Source organism: Anomaloglossus baeobatrachus, chromosome 3 (genome assembly GCF_048569485.1).
Source record: "Anomaloglossus baeobatrachus isolate aAnoBae1 chromosome 3, aAnoBae1.hap1, whole genome shotgun sequence".
In the NCBI taxonomy this organism is placed as follows: domain Eukaryota; kingdom Metazoa; phylum Chordata; class Amphibia; order Anura; family Aromobatidae; genus Anomaloglossus; species Anomaloglossus baeobatrachus.
In genome coordinates this window covers 271,925,896-271,948,998 of record NC_134355.1, presented here as the reverse complement: position 1 = coordinate 271,948,998, position 23,103 = coordinate 271,925,896, and the positions used below count along the sequence as shown (strand labels likewise).

Sequence of the window (23,103 nt, the reverse complement as noted above, 5' to 3'; positions counted from 1 at the left end):
TAAAACTGGCGGATAAAGGGGGTGGTTTGGTAATAATGGATAGGAAATCGGCATGGTGGCTCAGTGGTTAGCACTGCAGTCTTGCAGCGCTGGGGTCCTGGGTTCGAATCCCACCAAGGACAACATCTGCAAGGAGTTTGTATGTTCTCCCCGTATTTGCGTGGGTTTCCTCCGGGTACTCTGGTTTCCTCCCACACTCCAAAGACATACAGATAGGGACTTAAGATTGTGAGCCCCAATGGGGACAGTGTTCCTGATGCATTTAAAGCGCTGCGGAATATGTTAGCGCTATATAAAAATAAACATTTATTTATTATATACGGATGAAATTTTATCACAATTATCAGATACCAGTATGTACGAGGTCTTAAGGGCAAATCCAGTATTTGAGATTTCTAGGTAACTATTAGCAATGGTTAATAAGTATTCGTCGTTACAGGTTATAAATGATAAAACTGTTACCGTATATGCCGGCGTATAAGACGACTGGGCGTATAAGACGACCCCCAACTTCTGCCCTAAAAATATAGAATTTGGGATATACTCACTGTCCATCTGTCATAGTGCCACCGCTCCCTGCGATCTGCTGCACGGAGGTGAGGGGCCGGGCAGCAGATTGGGGGGAGCGGTGGCACTGTGGCAGATGGAGGGCGGCGGCGGCAGCGGATCAGGAGGTGTGGGGGTGAGGGTGCGGGCATTAGATCGGGGAGACAGGTGGCAGATCGCGGAGGGCAGCGGCGGATCGGGACGCTTTTCGTACAGTGCAATGGCAGCGCGGCAACTTCTGGGTCCCATGCTCCGGTCTCATAACAGCATGGGACCGGAGCTTGTCGCCCTGCCATTGCACTGTGTACAGTCACTCACTGTGCTCAGTGTGCTGGCGTGCTGCAGGGACAAGTGAAGCTGATGGGGGCGGTCACCGGCAACAGGTCCACTGTGATTGGAGAAATCGGTCACAAGGCCGATCTCTCCAATCAGAGCATTGGAGCTGGGGGAGGGTGATCCAGTGAGGTCACCCAGCTCCAGCCAATGGCCAGTGCTACAGCTGCACTGGCCAGGGCTGGATTTCAATGTTTCAGTCATTTTAAATGGCTGGAACATTACAGTGGCTGTGATTGGTTGAGCGGCGTTCGTCAGCCAATCACAGCCTCCGTAGGTCCGGGGAGGAGGCACCACCCCTCCTAAGGTCAGGAACAGGTCCCCTCCTCCCCGAATCTGCGGTTTTTGTTAACATATTGCAGTCACCGCTGTATATCCGGCGTATAAGACGACCCCCCACTGTAGCCATTATTTTAAGGGGGTAAAAAGTCGTCTTATACGCCAGTATATACGGTACTTTTCTTATTAATAAAACTCCAAACTTTCCTGTCATGTATACGTTAACCAAGGTTCATAAATTCCTAGAAAAACCAGCGGGTAGACCCATAGTGGCTCTGACTAATTCTCTACCATCAGCACCTGCTATTTTCTCTCCTTTGATAAAATCCACACCTACATTTTTACTTGACACCACACAATTTTTCAATGAAACTAAAAATATTTCTATTGGGGCTGATGATTTATTGGTGTCATTGGATGTATGTAATTTATATACATCTATTGTACATACTAAGGCTATGTGCGCACGTTGCGTACAGTCACTGCAGAAATTTCTGCAGTGATCTGAAGAGCACACGTGCACTTCAAATCGCTGCAGAAAATGTCCGTAGTGAAAAAAAAAAAAGCCGATTCCATGCGCTCTGCCTGCAGCTCCTGCCATAGACAGAGCAGGGGCTGCCGGCAAAGCGCACGGAAGAAGTGACATGTCACTTCTTAGAACGCGCGCTTCGGGCAGCAGCTGAACTGCTGCGCTCTAATACGCCACGTGCGCATGGTCCCTGCACAATCTCCATAGATTATGCAGGGGACGCAGGACGCATGCAGTTACGCTGCGCTACAAAGCGCAGCGTAACTGCATGTAAGTACACAACGTGCGCACATAGCCTTAAGGTATTCGGGCTATTAAATGGCTTTTACAGTCTTCCACTTATACTGAGTTAAATAAAAATTTTTTTGTGGATCTGTTGACTTTAATACTAGAGGAGAATTATTTTCTTTTCCAGGACACTTTTTACAAACAGCGCCAGGGGACCGCGATGGGCTCGAATGTCGGCCTCCGTATACAAACGCTTACATGTCATGGTTTCAAGAGCATTTCATCTATTGTAGTGATTTTTTAAAAAAATCATTGTTTATTTTGGAGGAGATTTATAGATGACGTGTTTTGCTTGTAGAGATGCGACGTTCGATCCCTGGAGACTTGTACAGGATATTTGTGACGCTTGGGTTGAATTTAATTTTGCCTTACGTGTGTCTTCTGCGCAGATTAACTTTCTGGATGTTTTAATTAGTAAGGACATTAATAATACAATTACAACAGACTTATATAGAAAAACTACTGATAGAAATAATTTATTATTATTTTGTAGTAATCATCCCCCTTTGAAAAAATCTTTACCATATTCCCAATATCAAAGGGTACGTAGAATTGTCTCTGATTCTGCAACTTGTGAATTAAGGTTGCAGGAGATGTCTAATAAATTTCTCTCATGGAGTTATCCCGAATCTGTTTTTGTTGGAAAAAAAAATAAAAAATTCAAAATGTTAAGTCTAATAGTAAGAGGATAGCATTTACTAATACATTTCACCCTTGGTCGGTATTCATACATCGCGTCTTGCGCAGACACTGACTCATTTTAACCAATTCCTATCCAAAAATACAGGAATTTCAATCTCCTCCTCTTATTTTGTCATTGTAGAACACAAAATTTACGGAATAAAATATTGAGAGCTGATTTGGGGGGTAAACCTAGATACATACATTCTGTTATATCTACTGCAGTCGAGGGAACTTTCCCCTTTTTGAATTGCGTGCATTGTTCTGGTATTATTAAAGGTGAGACATTTCATCATCCTCACATGGGTGAATCATTTAAGATTAATGGTTACTACACTTGTGACAGCACCTTTATAGTTTATCTTCTAAAATGTCCATGTGGATTAATTTACGTGGGAGAGACCACTTTGAAATTTAAAGAACGTTTATCCATTCACAAGTATACCGTCAGACAAAAAAAAATTATCTTTACCTGTCTCGCAGCATTTATGTGATAATAAACATAATGTTACCTATGAATAAGAAGCTTTTTTTGTCTCTCCGAAACGCGTAAGGCGTAACTGCAAATGTATCCATGTTTTAATTGTTGAAATAAATAGGAATTTTTTTTTTACTTCGGTGCTGGATTTTTTCCTCCCCTCCCCCTTTTTTGGATTGAATTTGCACCATGTGTTTTAAACTGTGTGCTCCTATGAAGCATGAGCAATTTATTTGGTCTAGTGGCGTAAAAAAGAAGCAAGAATTGCATTTTTTTTTTATCATCTTGCATTATCCAAATAAAAAGGAAATAAGAAGCAATCAAAAGTCAGATGTACCAAAAAATGGTAGAATCAAAAGCTACAGTTTATCCCATAAAAATAAGCCAATCACATAGCTCAATCACGAGAAATGTAGAAAAACATAATTAAGATTTAGTTTTTAACCTTTTCTTTTTGATTTTTTTTCTAAAAGCAGTAAAACATAAAAGTATTTGACATTGTCAGGTTTGCTGTACAGTGAACACTATAAAAACAAACCTGAGCAACCATGACAGTTTTTTTTTTTTGTGTGTTCCACCCACTCAATAATTACTTGTTTCCATTTTTCAGTACATTTTATGGTCATCTAAATGTTAGAGTTGAAAACAGCCACTGTTACCGCAAATAAACCAATATGGCTATTTCCACCGAAAAATCAAAAATGGTATGATTCTTGAATGGCAAGGTTAAAAAAACAAAAGTGGAAAATGACTGTGGAAGGAAAGGTGTTCATAATAGTATATGTCTGTATTTCTACAATGCTTACGTTCTTGTTTGTTTGTTTTTCTTCTAGTGGGATCCATCTGTTGGAAAATCTTTGTGCACCTTCGTGGGCCATGAAAACATAGTGTACAGCACAATCTGGTCACCACATATACCAGGCTGCTTCGCATCAGCATCAGGTAAGATGAGATACCTAAATGGCTGTTTTAAAGGGTACCTGTCAGTAAGACTGTGCCTAGGAAGCCTGAGATACTATAGGATAGGGCAGGAAAAAACATTTCCAACCGTTATCCATTGCTTTGTTGCACTGAGATTGGTGTTTTATTCATATGGAAATTAGGCACGCAAGTTTACTGGTTGCCTTATCAGTGCACTTGCAGTCCTCGTCTCCTCTACACGTTTCCTTGGCAAGACATTCTCACTTCTTGTTTGAAGTATGTATGTATACAGTGGCTCTGCTGCATAATACTTCCTGTGCTCTCCATTGTCAGTCAATAAGGAAATGGAGAAGCTGGGACTGAGGAGCAGAGTAGCTGAAGACTGCAAGTGCACTGATTCATCCTCTAGTGCACTTGCACGCCTTGTTTGCATTGAATAAGGCATGAATTTTGGCCCAACGAAGCACTAGTTAATGACAGAATAGTTATTTCTGAAAATGTGTTTCCCTGCCCTATCCTGCAGTTTTTCTGGTTTCGAAGGCACCTTCTTGCTGACAGCTTAGCATTAATTTATCGTCTAGAATTCCCAGATGTCACAGGTTGCTTTATATGGCATACATTATGGAAATGTCTTGTGTTCATGAAATTTTTTTAGATGCGAAGAATTTGCATTTTGCCTTTAAGTGTAACTGTCATTTTAGAAACGTTTTTAGATATTATTGGTGCTGCGTAGTGTTAATGATTGTGGAGCTTCAGGTCCTGAGACTCCCTCCGAACTATCGATACACTGCTTTTACATTCATTCTCACACAGTTGTATAGGGTTAGTATCATAGCCGTAAACCGCTCTGTGTGTGCAGCTTATGGAGTAGCTGCGGACTCAGGACAGAAACACTATGCAGCAACTATAATGTACAGAAACTTTAAAAAAAATGCCAATTACACTTTACCAAGGATTTTACTTTACATACAGCTGTCTTGTCATTCCCCACTGTAACCAGAAAAAGTGCGATATACAGTGTGGAAAAAAGTATTTATTCTGCCACCAATTGTGTTCTCTCACTTATAAAGACGAGGCCGGCCTGTAATTGACATCATAGGTAGACCACAACTATGAGAAATAAAATGAGAAAACAAATCCAGAAAATCCCCTTGCCTGATTTGGCAAGATTTTTTCTTGCAAATTTTGGTGGAAAATAACTATTTGGTCAATAACAAACATTCATCTCAATATTTTGTTATATATCCTTTGTTGGCAATGACAGAGGTCACACGTTTTCTGTAAGTCTTCATAAGGTTGGCACACACTGTTGGTGGTATGTTGGCCCATTCCTCCATGCAGATCTCCTCTAGAGCCTGTCGCTGGGCAACACAGACTTTCATTTCCCTTCAAAGGTTTACTATGGGGTTGAGATCTGGAGACTGGCTAGGCCACTCCAGGACCTTGATATGCTTCTTACGAAGCAACTCCTTCATTACCTTTGCAGTGTGCTTGGGATCATTATCATCCTGAAAGACCCAGCCACGTGCCATGTTCAATGCCCTTGCTGATGTAAGGAGGTTTGCACTCAAAATCTCACGATACATGGCCCCATTCATTCTTTTATGTACATGGATCAGTCGTCGTGGTCCCTTTGCAGAGAAACAGCCCCAAAGCATGATGCTGCCACCCCATGCTTTATAGTAGGTATGGTGTTCTTTGGATGCAACTCAGCATTCTGTCTCCTCCAAACACAACAAGTTGTGTTTCTACCAAACAATTCTACTTTGGTCATCAAACCATATGACATTCTCCTAATACTCTTCTGGATAATACAAATGCTCTCTAGCAAACATCAGACGGGCCCCGACATGTACTGGCTTAACAGGGGAACATGTCTGGCACTGCAGGATCTGAGTCCCTGGCGGCGTAGTGTGTTACTGATGGTAGCCTTTGTTACGCGGTCCCAGCTCTATGCAGGTCATTGAGTAGGTCCCCCCATGTGGTTCTGGGATTTTTGCTCACCGTTCTTGTGATCATTTTGACCCCACGGGGTAAGATCTTGTGTGGAGCCCCAGATCGAGGGAGATTATCAGTGGTCTTGTATGTCTTCCATTTTCTTATTATTGTTCTCACAGTTGATTTCATTACACCAAGCTGCTTGTCTATTGCAGATTAAGTCTTCCCAGCCTCGTGCAGGGCTACAATTTTGTTTCTGGTGTCCTTTGACAGCTCTTTGGTCTTCACCAAAGTGGAATTTGGAGTGTGACTGTTTGAGGTTGTGGACAGGTGTCTTTTATACTGATAACAAGTTCAAACAGGTGCCATTACTACAGGTAATGAGTGGAGGACAGAGGAGCCGCTTAAAGAAGAAGTTACAGGTCTGTGGGAGCCAGAAATCTTGCATGATTTTAGATGACTAAATACTTATTTTCCACCATAAGGCTATGTGCGCACGTGTGCGCTCTGCACGGCACCTAAAAGGTGCGCTTCAGAGCGCAGCTGAAAAGCTCCGTTCTGAAGCGCATGGTGCCGGCGAGAACGTGCGCTCTGCATGCAGCTCCTGCCATAGACAGAGCAGGGGCTGCCGGCAAAGCGCACGGAAGAAGTGACATGTCACTTCTTAGAACGCAGCGATTCGGGCAGCAGCCGAATCGCTGCGTTCTAATATGCCACGTGCGCACGGCCGCTGCACAATCTCCATAGATTGTGCAGGGGACGCAGGACGCATGCAGTTACGCTGCGCTACAAAGCGCAGCATAACTGCATGAATTACGCACACGTGCGCACATAACCTAATTTGCAAAAAAAAATCTTGCCAAATCAGACAAGATGATTTTCTGGATTTGTTTTCTCATTTTGTCTCTCATAGTTGTGGTCTACCTATGAAGTCAATTACAGGCCGACCTCATCTTTTTTAGTGGGAGAACTTGCACAATTGGTGGCTGACTGAATACTTTTTTCCCCACTGTAAATAATGTATGGAATGAAGCACATTGATGCATTTCTGCTTTAACCCCTTAACAATGACCTTATTTTATATTAGGCAATCATTTGGTGTGTTTATCAAGCAGGCTCAGAAGATGAGCCCGCACCATTCTTGGGAGATGATGGCAGTGTTATTGCCTCTAGCATCTGTGAGTGAAGATGAGTTTTAAGCCATCAGGGCCCTCTCCCCACTCCTGTGCTACGATCGTGTGACTGATCAGTTGCCATGGCAGCTGAGGGTCTGTTGAATACCCCTGTGCCAGCCATGACAGTTCTCAAATGTAGACCAGCTGGCATTCACAGGAGATTGTTACTTGGTAATGCAATCCCATGGAATTGCAGTATATAGTGTAAGCGATCGGGCGATCACAGGCACCCTAAGGAGACTACAAAGTAAAGTAAAAAAAAAACACTTCTACAGACATCCGTCCTATCAGAATATAAAGTTAATAAACCTGTTTGGTAAAACCTTTAACAAGAAAAAAAAAAACAAAACTCCAGAATTGCATTTTTGGTCACCGCAACTTTGCAAGCAATACAATAACAAGAAATCAAAACTGCACCTTGAATTGGTGGTAATAAAATGTCAGCTTGCCGCACATAAAGCAATTTCTCACATGGCTCCATTGACTAAAAAATCAAAGTGTTACAGGTACAAACATTTTTTTTATTATTTAAATTTCTATTTTTTTTTTTTTTACCTCATTACATAAAAAATAAAATCTGCACGTTTGGTATCGCTATACTCATTCTGACCTGGATAATCAAACTGCCAGATCATTTTTACTGCACATCGAACGCCATTAAAAACAAAAGAACCATTGAAAAATTTGCATTTTTTTTAAATTTTTTTTTTTTCACTGCACTTGAAATTTTTATCCTGTTTTCCCATTTATCTGCTGATAATATAAATGTTATAAATCAAAAGAACAAATCGTCCTGCATAAAGAAAGTCTTTTTAGGGCTATGTCAGCAAATAAAAAAGATCTGGCTCTTGGGAAAAAGGGAGGTAAAATCAAGAATGCAGAAATTAAAAATTGCTTGGTCCTTTGTGTTAAAAAAACTAATTTCTTTTACATTGTGCAGGGCAGAAATGTTCTTTCAATCATTGTATGAATGAATTTGGCCACCAGGTGGCGGTATTATGTTTTAATACAATATTAAATTAAGAAAAATAAAATTGTGCATTAATTTGTGCTTTAGTAAAGGTATGCTACATAGTTTTCTCTGGTCTTGTCAGCAAGATCATTTTAGTGTTTGGATAACAATCAAGGGTTAGTAATGGTATATTGTCTGTGGCTCGTTCATTTGTAAATGGAAAGTAGTGTTGGTGCATATGCTAACTAGGATAGGCTTAAAGCCTCATGTAACCTGAAAAGGGTATACTATAGTGCTGTAGATCAGGAGGATTCAAAAGGGAGTGATGTGAACAAAAAACAGAAGTCATGCTTCGATAACCTATGGTCCTGGTGCCTCCTATTCTTTCCATGGAACTGCTATGTCTCCATTACTTTGGCAAGGGCTCAGCATGTAGATGTAGGATTTTGGTAATTGCTGTAACCTCTGCAGGCCCTAATTTGTTCACCATCATCCATATCACTTTATGCACATTCAGTCCTTTACCTTTGTTATCTTTTTTAGATAGTTGTAGGAATGGCATGTCATTTAGGGTAAGTTCACAAAGTGCGTTTATCGCGGCGTTTTTGCGCGTTTTTCGGGTGCGTTTTTGCTCAGAAAACTGCATGGCTTTGCTTCCCCAGCAAAGTCTATGAGTTTTCATTTTTTCTGTCTGCACACAGCGTTTTTTTTTCAGCTGCGTTTTTGTGGTGCCACAAAAACGCAGCATGTCAATTATTCCTGCATTTTTCACTGCGCTTTTCATCCATTGAGTGCAATGGGATGTTGAAAGATGCAATGAGAAACGCAAATAGGTGCGTTTTGCTGCGTTTCTAAGACCAAAAACGCAGCTATAAACGCAGGAGGTGGGTAGTAAAGTGACATGTACAGGAAGAGGATTCCTTCTGTCAGTAAACACAGAAGCGTGAATCCTCCCGGTACCGTCACCGCCGCTTCCACCTCCCGTCTTGTGCATGTCAGCTGCCGTGCGGCGTCATGTACGGGCAGGAGGTGGAAGCGGCTGCGAAAACAAAAGTGAACAGTAGAAAAAGAAATGTCATACTCACCTGTCTGCAGCCTCCCGGTGCCATGCCCGCTCCCATCTCCTCCCGGTATCGCCGCTCCGGGTGTGTGCAGTCTCCCCGGGTACGTATGCCTGCAGGATGCAGGACCTGGCGATGGATCACCTGATGCAGTCACCTGACGCGTCAGCTGATCTTAAGTCTCGGGCTGACGCCAGCGGCCGGCCGGTTTAACCTATCAGCGGATGCGTCAGGAGACTTCATCCCTGATTACCGGCAGCTCCTGCAGCGATCGGACGGGATCAGACTCCGCTCTAGGAGCTGCTGGTAATCAGCACATAAGTGAGTATTTTTTTTTTTGCACCGATGCATCAGCTGATTGTATAAAAGCCGTTTATACAATCAGCTGCTGTGTGATGTGATTCAGGCACTTGAACCTGACACATCATCTGATCGCTTTGCCTTCCAGCAAACCGATCAGATGATATTGGATCGGGATTGGACGGCGCGGGACCCTTGACCCAAGATTACTGCGGAGGGGGGTGCTTTATTTCAATAAAGATGGAGTCACTAATTGTGTTGTGTTTTATTTCTAATAAAAATATTTTTCTGTGTGTTTTTTTTTATCTTTACTAGAAATTCATGGTGGCCATGCCTAATATTGGCGTGACACCATGAATTTCGGGCTTAGGGCCAGCTGATAATATACAGCTAGCCCTAACCCCATTATTACCCAGCGAGCCACCCGGCATCAGGGCAGCTGGAAGAGTTGGATACAGCGCCAGAAGATGGCGCTTCTATGAAAGCGCCATTTTCTGGGGTGGCTGCGGACTGCAATTTGCAGCGGGGGTGCCCAGAAAGCATGGGCACCCTGCACTGTGGATTCCAATCCCCAGCTGCCTAGTTGTACCCGGCTGGACATAAAAATTAGGCGAAGCTCACGTCATTATTTTTTTTTAATTATTTCATGAAATTCATGAAATAATTAAAAAAAAAAAAAAAAAGGGCTTCTCTATATTTTTGGTTCCCAGCTGGGTACAAATAGGCAGCTGGGGGTTGGGGGCAGCCCGTACCTGCCTGCTGTACCCGGCTAGCATACAAAAATATGGCGAAGCCCACGTCATTTTTTTGTTTGGGGGGGGCAAAGAAATCCTGCATACAGTCCTGGAAGGAGGATGCTGAGCCTTGTGGTTTGACAGCTGCTGTCTGCTCTCCTGCATACACTATTGGATGGAGGATGCTGAGCCTTGTAGTTCGACAGCTGCTGTCTGCTCTCCTGCATACACTATTGGATGAAGGATGCTGAGCCTTGTAGGTCTGCTCCCCCTGACTCTCCCTTCAGCATACAGTCCTGGAAGGAGGATGCTGAGCCTTGTGGTTTGACAGCTGCTGTCTGCTCTCCTGCATACACTATTGGATGGAGGATGCTGAGCCTTGTAGTTCGACAGCTGCTGTCTGCTCTCCTGCATACACTATTGGATGGATGATGCTGAGCCTTGTAGTTCTGCAGCTGCTGTCTGCTCTCCTGCATACACTATTGGATGGAGTATGCTGAGCCTTGTAGTTCTGCAGCTGTCTGCTCTCCTGCATACACTAGTGGAGAATGAAGAACATATTGAAGAAGGAAATTACATCAGACCTTTTTTTTTTGTTCACTGGTAAAAAACGCATAAAGACGCAGTGAGCAAAAACGCAGCAAAACGCAGCAAAAACCGCACCAAATCACGGTAAAAACGCGTGTGTTTTTTGCTGCGTTTTTTTGACACGGGTGCGTTTTTGTGCGGTTTTTGCTGCAAAAATTGCACAAAAATGCAGCGTCAAAAAAACGCAGTGTGTGAACCTAGCCTTAAAGCGGACTGGTCACCATGTAAAAAATGGCCACTTTATGTTCTCACTTTATTTCCACTCCTTCCCTTAGTATATTGTTTGTTTTGTTATTTAAAGGTGTTTTCCCGCAAACAAAAGTAATTTTAAAGTTCTTGGAATAATAATTATTTCCACTATTGGTTGTTTTAAAAAAAAAAAAATGTTCCTGTGCTGAGATAATATTATAAATTTGTCCTTGCTATGTACTGTGTAATGGCTGTGTCTGACCATACAGGAATATGGTCTGATCATACCACAGGTCCTGGGCAGGAGAGGACGCAAAAGAGAGTATTCAGACAAGATAGCACACAATCACAGCAGATTCTTTTTGTGAGATAAAACATTTTCTTGCCTGTTTTAAAAATGTTTTACCTCAAAGAATGAATTATTTGCAATCTCATGCTTTAATGTCTTTATATTTTTTTACCTCCACCCAGGACCAGGAGCTGTGGTATGATCAGACCATGTTCCTGTACGGTCAGGCACAGCCATTACACAGTACATAGCAGGGGCACATATATAAGATTATCTCAACTCAGGAACATTATTTTTAAACACAACCAATTGTGGAACTTATTATTCCAAGATCTATTGATTAAAATTAACTTTATTCATGAGGAAAACCCCTTTAAATCTGCTATGCAGTTATAGAGAAATTGACCTGTTTATGTAGTTCTAATTTTTGTGGCAATACCAAATGGGCAATGCTCACAGGTTAATAATACACAACTCCCTAAATACATCCCCTGCCCCAGGAATCCTGTGAGTCCCGTTACCTTAGAAAGGCCCAAATCCCTGCATTTACCTCGTATATGTAGAAGTTAAAGCGAAAACAAAAAAAAATGGTATACTCAGGAGAGCAGCAGGAATAACATAAGAGGAACAAATGTGTACTTTTGATTTCTTGATGACAGGCCCGCTTTAACAGAAATGTGTTAAAATTCACACATTATATATATATATATATATATATAGTACACAAAAGTTTGGCCACACCTTCTCATTCAAAGAGTTTTCTTTATTTTCATAACTCTGAAAATTGTAGATTCACATTGAAGGCATCAAAACTATGAATTAACACATGTGGAATGAAATACTTAACAAAAAAGTGTGAAACAACTGAAAATATGTGTTATATTCTAGGTTCTTCAAAGTAGCCACCTTTTTGCTTTGATTACTGCTTTGCACACTCTTTCACACAAAAACTCGTGTAAAACACGTGTAGGAGACTGATTCAGATTAAAAAATATCAAATTTTATTGAATAACAACCAAAAAGGTAAATTCATTATACATACATGCAGATATGAGGTAAGTGGATTCTATATTCACCCACCCATCAATGAACCACCCAGGTCAACCCATCATAGTGTCAAGACCAAAAGTAAACAGCCAGTGCAGCAATGATAAGACACACCGTGTGATCAAATAGTCACATCAGATAACAGCAGTGTATGGACTTACCCATGGTGTGAGAATGGGGAGCCAGACAATGGTGGTTCAGAGGTGGATAGGCAAATATCCTTCAACCCGTTTACACACTCTTTGCATTCTCTTGATGAGCTTCAAGAGGTAGTCACCGGAAATGGTCTTCCAACAGTTTTGAAGGAGTTCCCAAAGATGCTTAGCACTTGTTGGCCCTTTTGCCTTCACTCTGCGGTCCAGCTCACGCCAAACCATCTCGATTGGGTTCAGGTCTGGCACAGATTTCCACTGGTCTAATGTCCATTCCTTGTGTTCTTTAGCCCAAACAAGTCTCTTCTGCTTGTTGCCTGTCCTTAGCGGTGGTTTCCTAGCAACTGTTTTATCATGAAGGCCTGCTGCACAAAGTCTTCTCTTAACAGTTGTTCTAGAGCTGTGTCTGCTGCTAGAACTCTATGTGGCATTGACCTGGTCTCTAATCTGAGCTGCTGTTAACCTGCGATTTCTGAGGCTGCTGACTCGGATAAAGTTATCCTCCGCAGCAGAGGTGACTCATGGTCTTCCTTTCCTGGGGTGATCCTCATGTGAGCCAGTTTCTTTGTACGTTTGATGGTTTTTGCCACTGCACTTGGGGACACTTTCAAAGTTTTCCCAATTTTTCAGACTGACTGACTGACCTTTATTTCTTAAAGTAATAATGGCCACTCGTTTTTCTTAGCTGCTTTTTTCTTGCCATATTACAAATTCTAACAGTCTATTCAGTAGGACTATCAGCTGTGTATCTACTAGACTTCTGCACAACACAACTGATGGTCCCAACCCCATTTATAAGGCAAGAAATCCCACTTATTACACCTGACAGGGCACACCTGTGAAGTGAAAACCATTTCCAGTGACTACCTCTTGAAGCTCATCAAGAGAATACCAAGAGTGGGCAAAGCAGTAATCAAAGCAAAAGGTGGCTACTTTGAAGAACCTAGAGTATAAGACATATTTTCAGTTGTTTCACACTTTTTTGTTAAGTATTTCTTTCCACATGTGTTAATTCATAGTTTTGATGCCTTCAATGTGAATCTACAATTTTCAGAGTCATGAAAATAAAGAAAACTCTTTTTGAATGAGAAGGTGTGTCCAAACTTTTGGTCCGGTGTTACCAGGAGGTTTGCTGGAGTCTGAGGCATACACTACTTCATAAATTATGTCCATTGGACGAATGGCATGCACCTCAGTGTGTGCCTGGCCAAAAGTTCTACTCTAGTCCAAGCTGGAGTACGATTTGTGGCGTCATGAATTTGACGAGTGGGAGTCGCCACGACGCCTTCCTGCCCTGACACTGCCCATTTTGTCAGAGCCTTGCAAAAATGGTGACGAATGCCAAATGTCACAAAATTTTAACGCAGCCTCGAGTTGTGACAAAATGATGCATCTTTTGAAGCCAGAATTCTGGTCTAAAAGCTTAGATGAATTTGCATTGATGATTAGAGATGAGCGAACCGGTCCCGGTTCGGCTCGAGGTCGGCTCGCCGAACGGGGTCCCGTTCGAGTTCGGTTCGTCGAACGTTCGACGAACCGAACTCGAACGTATAGGCTATAATGGGAGGCAATCACAAACACATAAAAATGCATGATAAATGTACACAAACAGTTAATAAACATTGCCATAACACTTACCGGTCCTCGCGATCCCTTCTGCACTCTGTCTCCTGCCGCTATTCCATCCGATGATCGCTGAATCCTCCCGGTGACCTGCACTGCCAGCAGAGATGCAGGACCTATCGTGACGTCAAAATAGCCATGTGACCAGTCATGTGGCTATTATCTCATTGGCTACAGACTGGTCACATGACTATGACACGTCATGTAGGACCTGCGAGTGCATCTCTCCAGTACACGGTGCACATATGTGTATCGCCGTGTACCGGCGACATGCTCTAGCACACGGTCGACTCCCTGCTCCGTTAGGGACCGGCTGATACAGCCGGTCATTAACGGAGATCACCGTTGCCATAGCAACGCAGTTAGCGGTGACGTCACCGCTAACCGCGGCTCCGAGAGCACCGTTGCTATGGTAACGCGTCTGTCAGCGTTACCGCTAGCAGCCAGCACTGATCACTCACGGAGTGAAGGCTGCACGCTGCTTCCCGATTGTAGTGAGGATTGTAGTGAGGATGAGGTTCCCCAGCCCCAAGTGATGAGCTGGTGAATCTCATCCTCACTACAATCGTCACTACTACTACACTAGAAAGAAAGAAGACAGAAGAGCAGGATCATGGAGGGCTGACAGGGGGTAATAAAGATGGAGTCTCTAATGTGTCTGTGTATTTATTTCTATTAAAGTATTTTTTCTCTGTGTGGTGTTTTTTTTAACCCCTTATTGGAGATTCTTAATGGCCAGGTCAAACGTGCCTGACATTAAGAATCTCTGGCTTAATACTGGCTAGTAAAACAAAGCCAGTATTAACTCATGATTACCCAACAAGCCACCCGGCTCCAGGGCTGTTGGAAGAGTTGGATACAGCGCCAGATGATGGCGCTTCTATGAGAGCGCCATTTTCTGGGACGGCTGCGGACTGAAATCCGCAGCAGAGGCGCCCAGAAACCTCGGGCTAACCTGTGCTGCGGATTCCAATCCCCAGCTGCCTAGTTGTACCCGGCTGGACACAAAAATGGGGCGAAGCCCACGTCATTTGTTTTTTAATTATTTCATGAAATAAGTGAAATAATTAAAAAAAACGGGCTTCCCTATATTTTTGGTTCCCAGCCGGGTACAAATAGGCAACTGGGGGTTGGAGGCAGCCCGTGGCTGCCTGCTGTACCTGGCTAGCATACAAAAATATGGCGAAGCCCACGTCATTTTTTTGGTGGGCAAAAAAATTCTGCATACAGTCCTGGATGGAGTATGCTGAGCCTTGTAGTTCTGCAGCTGCTGTCTGCTCTTCTCCATACAGATAGACAGCAGCTGCAGAACTACAAGGCTCAGCATACTCCATCCACGACTGTATGCAGAAGTTTTTTGCCCCCTGAAAAAAATTATGTGGGCTTCGCCATATTTTTGTATGCTAGCCAGGTACAGCAGGCAGGTACGGCTGCCCCCAACCCCCAGTTGCCTATTTGTACCCGGCTGGGAACCAAAAATAAAGGGAAACCCTTTTTTATTATTTCATGAATTTCATGAAATAATTAGAAAACAAATGACGTAGGCTTCGCCCCATTTTTGTGTCCAGCCAGGTACAACTAGGCAGCTGGGGATTGGAATCCGCAGCACAGGTTGGCCTGAGCTTTCTGGGCCCCACTGCTGCGAATTGCAGTCTGCAGCCGCCTCAGAAAATGGCATTTTCATAGAAGCGCCATATTCTGGCGCTGTATCCAACTCTTCCAGCACCTGCCTGCTATACCTGGCTAGCATACAAAAATATGGAGAAGCTCACGTCCTTTTTTTGTAGTTTTTTGGCAAAAAAAATAAAAAATGCTTCCCTGGATTTTCCATTGCCAGTGAAGGTAACACCAAGCAGTGGGGGTTAGCAGCCAGTAGCTGCTTGGATTACCCTTAGCTAGCAATACAAAAAATGCAGCGGGAGCCCATATATATTTTTTTTAATTATTTATTTAAATAACTAAAAATAAAATGGGCTTCCCTGTATTTTGCTTGCTGGACATCACAGTGCTGTAAAAATAAATCTTTAAAAAAATGACGTAGCGCTCCGCGGTATTTTTGATTCTCAGCGCAGATAAAGCAGACAGCTATGGGTTGCCACCCCCATCTGCCTGCCGTTACCTTGGTTGGCAATCAAAATACAGGGAAGCCCATTAATTTTTTCTATTTAAAAAAATAGTTAAAAAAAAAATGACGTTGGGTCCCCCCATTTTTGATAGCCAGCTAGGGTAAAGCAGACGGCTGTAGCCTGAAAACCACAGCTGGCAGCTTTACCGTGGTTGGGGATCCAATGTGGAGGTCCCCTCAGGCTCTTTTTTATAATTATTGTATAAATATTAATAATTACACAATAAAAGTAGGGTCCCCCCCAAATTGGATCACCAGCCAAGGTAAAGCGGACAGCTGTGGTCTGGTATTCTCAGGGTGGGAAGGTCCATAGTTATTGGGCCTTCACAGCCTAAAAATAACAGGCCGCAGGCACCCCAGACGTGGCGCATCCACTAGATGCGCCAATCCTGGCGCTTCACCCCAGCTCATCCCGTGCCCTGGTGCAGTGGCAAACGGGGTAATAAATCGGGTTGATACTAGCTGTAAAGTAACCTGAGATCAAGCCCAGCAGTTTGTGATGTCATGGCGTCTATTAGATACTCAACATCATAAACTGTCAGTACTAACAAAAAAAAAAAAATCGACAAAAGAAATTTATTTGAAAAAACAGTCCCCAAAATATTTCCTCTTTCACCAATTTATTGTAAGAAAAAAAATAAAGGGGTCCCACGACGACTCTGGACCGTCTAGAATATGGGGGGGGAGACACTCAGGGAACGTATCCCCCTATTTTCTAGGAGTGCGGACCCTTCATGTGAGGAGTGTGGGTGCAATGAATCTGCACTCACTCTTCTCGGGTCCACAACAGCAGAGTCAATGTCGTAATGGTTGCTACCAAAGCTGCAATGCCCTGCTCATGAGGTAAGGGCATGCCTAATCAGGAGAACTACTGTAGAGGAAGCTCTGCTCACTGGTATATAGGTGCTCAGAGGTAATAATAGATAAAATTAGTGAGTAACCTCGGCACTCTAAATCTCCCAGACTAAGGGTACCTTCACACTTAGCGATGCAGCAGCGATCCGACCAGCGATCTGACCTGGTCAGGATCGCTGCTGCATCGCTACATGGTCGCTGGTGAGCTGTCAAACAGGCAGATCTCACCAGCGACCAGTGAACAGCCCCCAGCCAGCAGCGACGTGCAAGCGACGCTGCGCTTGCACGGAGCCGCCGTCTGGAAGCTGCGGAGACTGGTAACTAAGGTAAACATCGGGTATGGTTACCCGATGTTTACATTAGTTACCAGTGCACACCGCTTAGCTGTGTGTGCAGGGAGCAGGGAGCCGCGCACACTGAGCGCTGGCTCCTTGCTCTCCTAGCTGCTGTACACATCGGGTTAATTAACCCGATGTGTACAGCAGCTACATGTACAGAGAGCCGGAGCCGGCAGCACAGGCAGCGTGAGAGCTGCAGAGGCTGGTAACTAAGGTAAATATCGGGTAACCACCTTGGTTACCCGATGTTTATCTTGGTTACAAGCTTACCTCAGCTGCCAGATGCCGGCTCCTGCTCCCTGCTCGCTTCATTTGTCGCTCTCTCGCTGTCACACACAGCGATCTGTGTGTCACAGCGGGAGAGCGCCTTTGAAGAAAACGAACCAGGGCTGTGTGTAACGAGCAGCGATCTCGCAGCAGGGGCCAGATCGCTGCTCAGTGTCACACACAGCGAGATCGCTAATGAGGTCACTGCTGCGTCACAAAAAGCGTGACTCAGCAGCGATCTCGGCAGCGAGCTCGCTGTGTGTGAAGCACCCCTAAGTCAGTAAGTCACAACGGATAGTAATGCAAAATCACTCTTTATTGGTCCGTATTAAGAAAAAAAATTTTTTCATAAGCATATATGTTTTTGTCCAAAACAAGTTACAAATGACGTTTCGGCCTGAGCCTTCGTCAGATTGGACTTATCTGCATGTAATCATGAAAAATGACAATAATCAGTATCACATAAGAGTGAGAGAACAATAACATAAACTCGAACAATGTAGAGGTACAATTGGGATGCAGCAAAAAAATTGCAACACAGCAAGAAATGAAACACATGATACAAATGTCATAATATAGTACAAGGACAATATAGTAATGACAAATATGGGGTCAGAGTAGACTTAGACAGCTCTGGTACGAAAGAGATGTCAATCATAAAGTAACATGTGCAGTAGGTGTAGAGCTACAGTGTGCATGGCAGAGCTAATGGGTAGACCGACCATAGAAAAAGAATGGAGAAAAAGTGGAGAAAAAGTGGAGAGAAAGTGGAGAGAAAGTGGAGAGAAAGTGGAGAGAAAGTGGAGAGAAAGTGGAGAGAAAGTGGAGAAAAAGTGGAGAAAAAGTGGAGAGAAAGTGGAGAGAAAGTGGAGAGAAAGTGGAGAGAAAGTGGAGAGAAAGTGGAGAGAAAGTGGAGAGAAAGTGGAGAGAAAGTGGAGAGAAAGTGGAGAGAAAGTGGAGAGAAAGTGGAGAGAAAGTGGAGAAAAAGTGGAGAAAAAGTGGAGAAAAAGTGGAGAAAAAGTGGAGAAAAAGTGGAGAAAAAGTGGAGAAAAAGTGGAGAGAAAAAGTGGAGAGAAAAAGTGGAGAGAAAAAGTGGAGAGAAAAAGTGGAGAGAAAAAGTGGAGAGAAAAAGTGGAGAGAAAAAGTGGAGAGAAAAAGTGGAGCAAAAAAGTGGAGAAAAAAAGTGGAGCAAACAATGTAGAAAAAGTGGAGAAAAAAAGTGGAGAAAAAGCTTTGTATTTAGCCAAAAAAATGAAAAAAAAAATGACGTAGGGTTCCCCCTAGTTTTGTAGCCAGCTAGGGTAAAGCAGACGGCTGCAGCCTGCAGACCACAGCTGGCAACCTCACCTTGGCTGGTAATCCAAAACTGAGGGCACCCCACGCTGTTATTTTAAATTAAATAAATAATTTAAAAAAAAAAACACGTAGGGGTCCCCCAAAACTGGATCACCAGCCAAGGTAAAGCAGACAGCTGGGGCCTGATATTCTCAGACTAGGGAGGTCCATGGTTATTGGACTCTCCCCAGCCTAAAAATAGCATGCCGCAGCCGCCCCAGAAGTGGCGCATCCATTAGATGCGCCAATCCTGGTGCTTCGCCCCAGCTCATCCCGCGCCCTGGTGCGGTGGCAAACGGGGTAATATATGGGGTTAATACCAGATGTGTAATGTCACCTGGCATCAAGCCCTGGGGTTGGTGAGGTCAGGCGTCTATCAGATACCCGACATCACCAACCCAGTCAGTAATAAAAAAAAATAGACGACAAACACATTTTTATTTGAAAAAACACTCCCCAAAACATTCCCTCTTTAACCAATTTATTAGATTGAAAAACAAATCCAGGTCTGCTGTAATCCAAGGGGTTGCCCTGACGATCCACACTGTCCCAGTCAATGAAGAGCAGGATGTTCCCCATTGGCTGGGAGAGCAGTGCAGTGACCTGAGCTAACATCAATGGGTCAGCCCAGGTCACTGCAGGGGGGTGACAAGTGCTGCTGTCAGCGAGGTACATTACCTGCGCTGATCTCCAGCACTGCCGACAGCCCCTGTCACTGAGTTCAATGACCGGCGCCTTCCCCTCAAGTATCGCGAGAGGTCCGTGACGTCACCGCTAGTCAGTCTCGGGTCGGAAGCGAGAGGTGATGCGACAAGCGGCGGCCATGGAGGACAGTGACAGCGCTGAGGTCGGGATGGCGGGACTTCATCACCGCAGGTAAGCCGAGCGGGGGGGGGGTGTTTGTGTGTGTGTGTGTGTGTGTGTGTGTATGTATGTGTACATGCCGCGGGCAGGAGGGGGCGGAGCGAGCTGAGCGGGGAAGTGTGGGCTTCCTGCACGTAACTAAGATAAACATCGGGTTACTAACCAAAGCGCTTTGCTTGGATACCCGATGTTTATCTTGGTTACCAGCTTGTGGCAGGCTGCCAGCGATGGCTCCTGCTCACTGTAGCTGTAAAAAGCCCTGCTTTTTGCTGCTAGAACCGTTCTCGAACGTATCTAGAACTATCGAGCTTTTGCAAAAAGCTCGAGTTCTAGTTCGATCTCGAACAGCCCCAAAAATCACTCGAGCTTAGAACTGGAGAACCTCGAACCTAGAACCGCGCTCAACTCTATTGATGATATCTACTTTTATTGCATGTAAATATACATTTCTGACATAGAAAAGCTAATAACCTGAATCTCCCAGCAGAGTTTGTTTGAGTTTGTGATATTTTCTTCACTTGTCTAGTATTCCAGAATATTGGGAAATCTTGCACCTCTCAGGTCCTTTTATTCTAGAGGCGCTGCACTTGTACAGGGTAGCTCAACACCCTGTTGTTGCCGGGCACTGTGTTTATACAAAAATCTAATGGACAGCTTAGATTGATAGTCCGGCTACTTTAGAACACTGAATGTATTATTTCAGTGCCTCTTAATTTAATTAAGCATAAGAGTGCGCTTCTTACCAAAGTCATAGAGACCGGTGAAAAGGTCCCCCCATGAACGGTGCTTTTATCTGGATGGCGTGGCTAATAATAAACAAGACTGGATGATAATGTGGTACTCTATGTAGAACTGACAATGTATCGCATGAACACACAGGGAGCAGGCGTGCTGCCACCCAGACAAGATCTCTTTGTAGTGCTTGGGGACTAATTGGATGTAATCCCTAATTTAAGTTGTCTGTTTCTAGGTTACTGATCTTTATGGCTTTCTAAGGTACAAACCCCTTTGACACGGCCTCAGCATATTGTAATTAATAGATAATTGTTACTTTTGTTTCAGGCTGCAATAATGCTTCAGTGATTTTGTAGCAGAAATATAGTTTGCTTTTTATAAATGAGGCTTTGTGCTCGTGTATTTTGAGGACATTTTAGTTGTTGTTTCCTTAACACCCTTATATTTTTGTCCCTTTTCTCTCTAAAGGTAATACAGCAATCAAATTAGTAGATATATATAACAGCATTAAAATTAATCCTTTATTGATTATTCTAAAAAGAGGAACCCAATCCCTCTGATTAAATTTTCATCAACTCACAAAGCCTTCACCATGTATAATCACATGCGTGCCCAGATAACCTAAGGCAATTCATCCCGCATTTAGAACATCATGGTGGAGGCCACTAGTTCAAAAACAAATAAGCAAACCAACATAATATACAAACACAAAAGGTGATTATGCCAGATCAACGGGCGTTAGTCCAATTTGATAAAAAAACTAAGGCATAAACAACTAAATATACCTAACAAAAATTCATCAATTATTATATGATACTGACAGCGGTCAGATACCACAATTATAGACATATATTAGGCATATAACAGGAATGGTCTCACCAACTCCTTCCACAAATAGGGGGCAGGCATTCTCTCCTTTGGATTCCTGGGTTCAGCATACTGATCCAGCATTCACTCTCCCTGTCCAATCAGGAGACCATAAAATAACAAATTACCTGCCACCCCAAACTCCCGTCCTAACAAGGACGGTCCACATCTAATGCAAGGTTGGACCCCTAAGCTGACCCTGTTGGCATCCCGACGCGTTTCGTCCACATCGACTCCTCAGGGGACATATTAGAAATAAGCCAGGTCCTCACTGCCAGCCCTCACATGCCTTGTGAGAAAATTTGTTATTTTATGGTCTCCTGATTGGACAGGGAGAGTGAATGCTGGATCAGTATGCTGAACCCAGGAATGCAAAGGAGAGACTGCCTGCCCCCTATTTGTGGAAGGAGTTGGTGAGACCATTCCTGTTATATGCCTAATATATGTCTATAATTGTGGTATCTGACCGCTGTCAGTATCATATAATAATTGATGAATTTTTGTTAGGTATATTTAGTTGTTTATGCCTTAGTTTTTTTTATCAAATTGGACTAACGCCCGTTGATCTGGCATAATCACCTTTTGTGTTTGTATATTATGTTGGTTTGCTTATTTGTTTTTGAACTAGTGGCCTCCACCATGATGTTCTAAATGCGGGATGAATTGCCTTAGGTTATCTGGGCACGCATGTGATTATACATGGTGAAGTCTTTGTGAGTTGATGAAAATTTAATCACAGGGATTGGGTTCCTTTTCTCTCTAAAGGAAACTAAATCCCGTACGGCACCTTAAGCGACATATATTTAGAGGAAGCACAGATACCATTTCCACTCTTCACATGCATTAAAGAGTTCTAACAGACTGAGCTTAAAGGGGTGGTTCACTGCTTTGCAGTAGTGGTCACATCTCTGTAAAACAATAGGGAAGGCGTTTCTAAATACCTTGATCACCCAATTCTGCCTCTGAGCCAGGGCTGTGGAGTCTGAGTCGTGGAGTCGGAGTCGGAGCTCATTTTGGTGGAGTCGGTATAAAATGCACCGACTCCTAGAATATATAATAATTTGGGGACAGTAGTGCAATGCAGAATGTGCTGAATATTTTACTAAGTAATATTTTGTATAATGCTTATATTTAAGTGAAAAATTTAATGTGAACATCAGACATTTAATTATTTTTATGATACAATAATTAAGATATTTGGATAGAACATAAAATATTTATTGGAATACAACTTTAGAACAAAAAAAACGAATAAATTGTAAATATGTAATACAATATGTAATATATATATATATATATATATATATATATATATATATATATATATATACACACACAAGATATATATGTAATCTACTGTATATTACATAGTGTAGTACATATTTACAATGTATTAGTTTTTTGTGTTCTAAAGTTGTATTCCAATAAATATATTTTGTGTTCTATCCAAATATCTTGATTATTGTATCATAAAAATAATTAAATGTCTGATGTTCACATACACATGTTCATATACTACAATAAATTTTTCACCTAACTATAAGCAATATATGTAGGAGTCGGAGTCGGTGCAAGAGAAATTGAGGAGTCGGAGTCGAAGGTTTGGCTTACCGA

At 43.0% G+C, this 23,103-nt stretch overlaps 1 protein-coding gene across 1 annotated transcript in view; it reads left to right on the top strand.

Moving 5' to 3' along the window:
- PEX7 (peroxisomal biogenesis factor 7) overlaps positions 1-23,103 on the top strand; it is a 328,168-nt gene that overhangs the window by 77,241 nt on the left and 227,824 nt on the right. Inside the window, exon 5 of the mRNA XM_075339838.1 lies at positions 3,968-4,076. Within this exon, the coding sequence (XP_075195953.1) occupies positions 3,968-4,076 (109 nt within the window). The remainder of the gene's footprint in view (positions 1-3,967; positions 4,077-23,103) is intronic.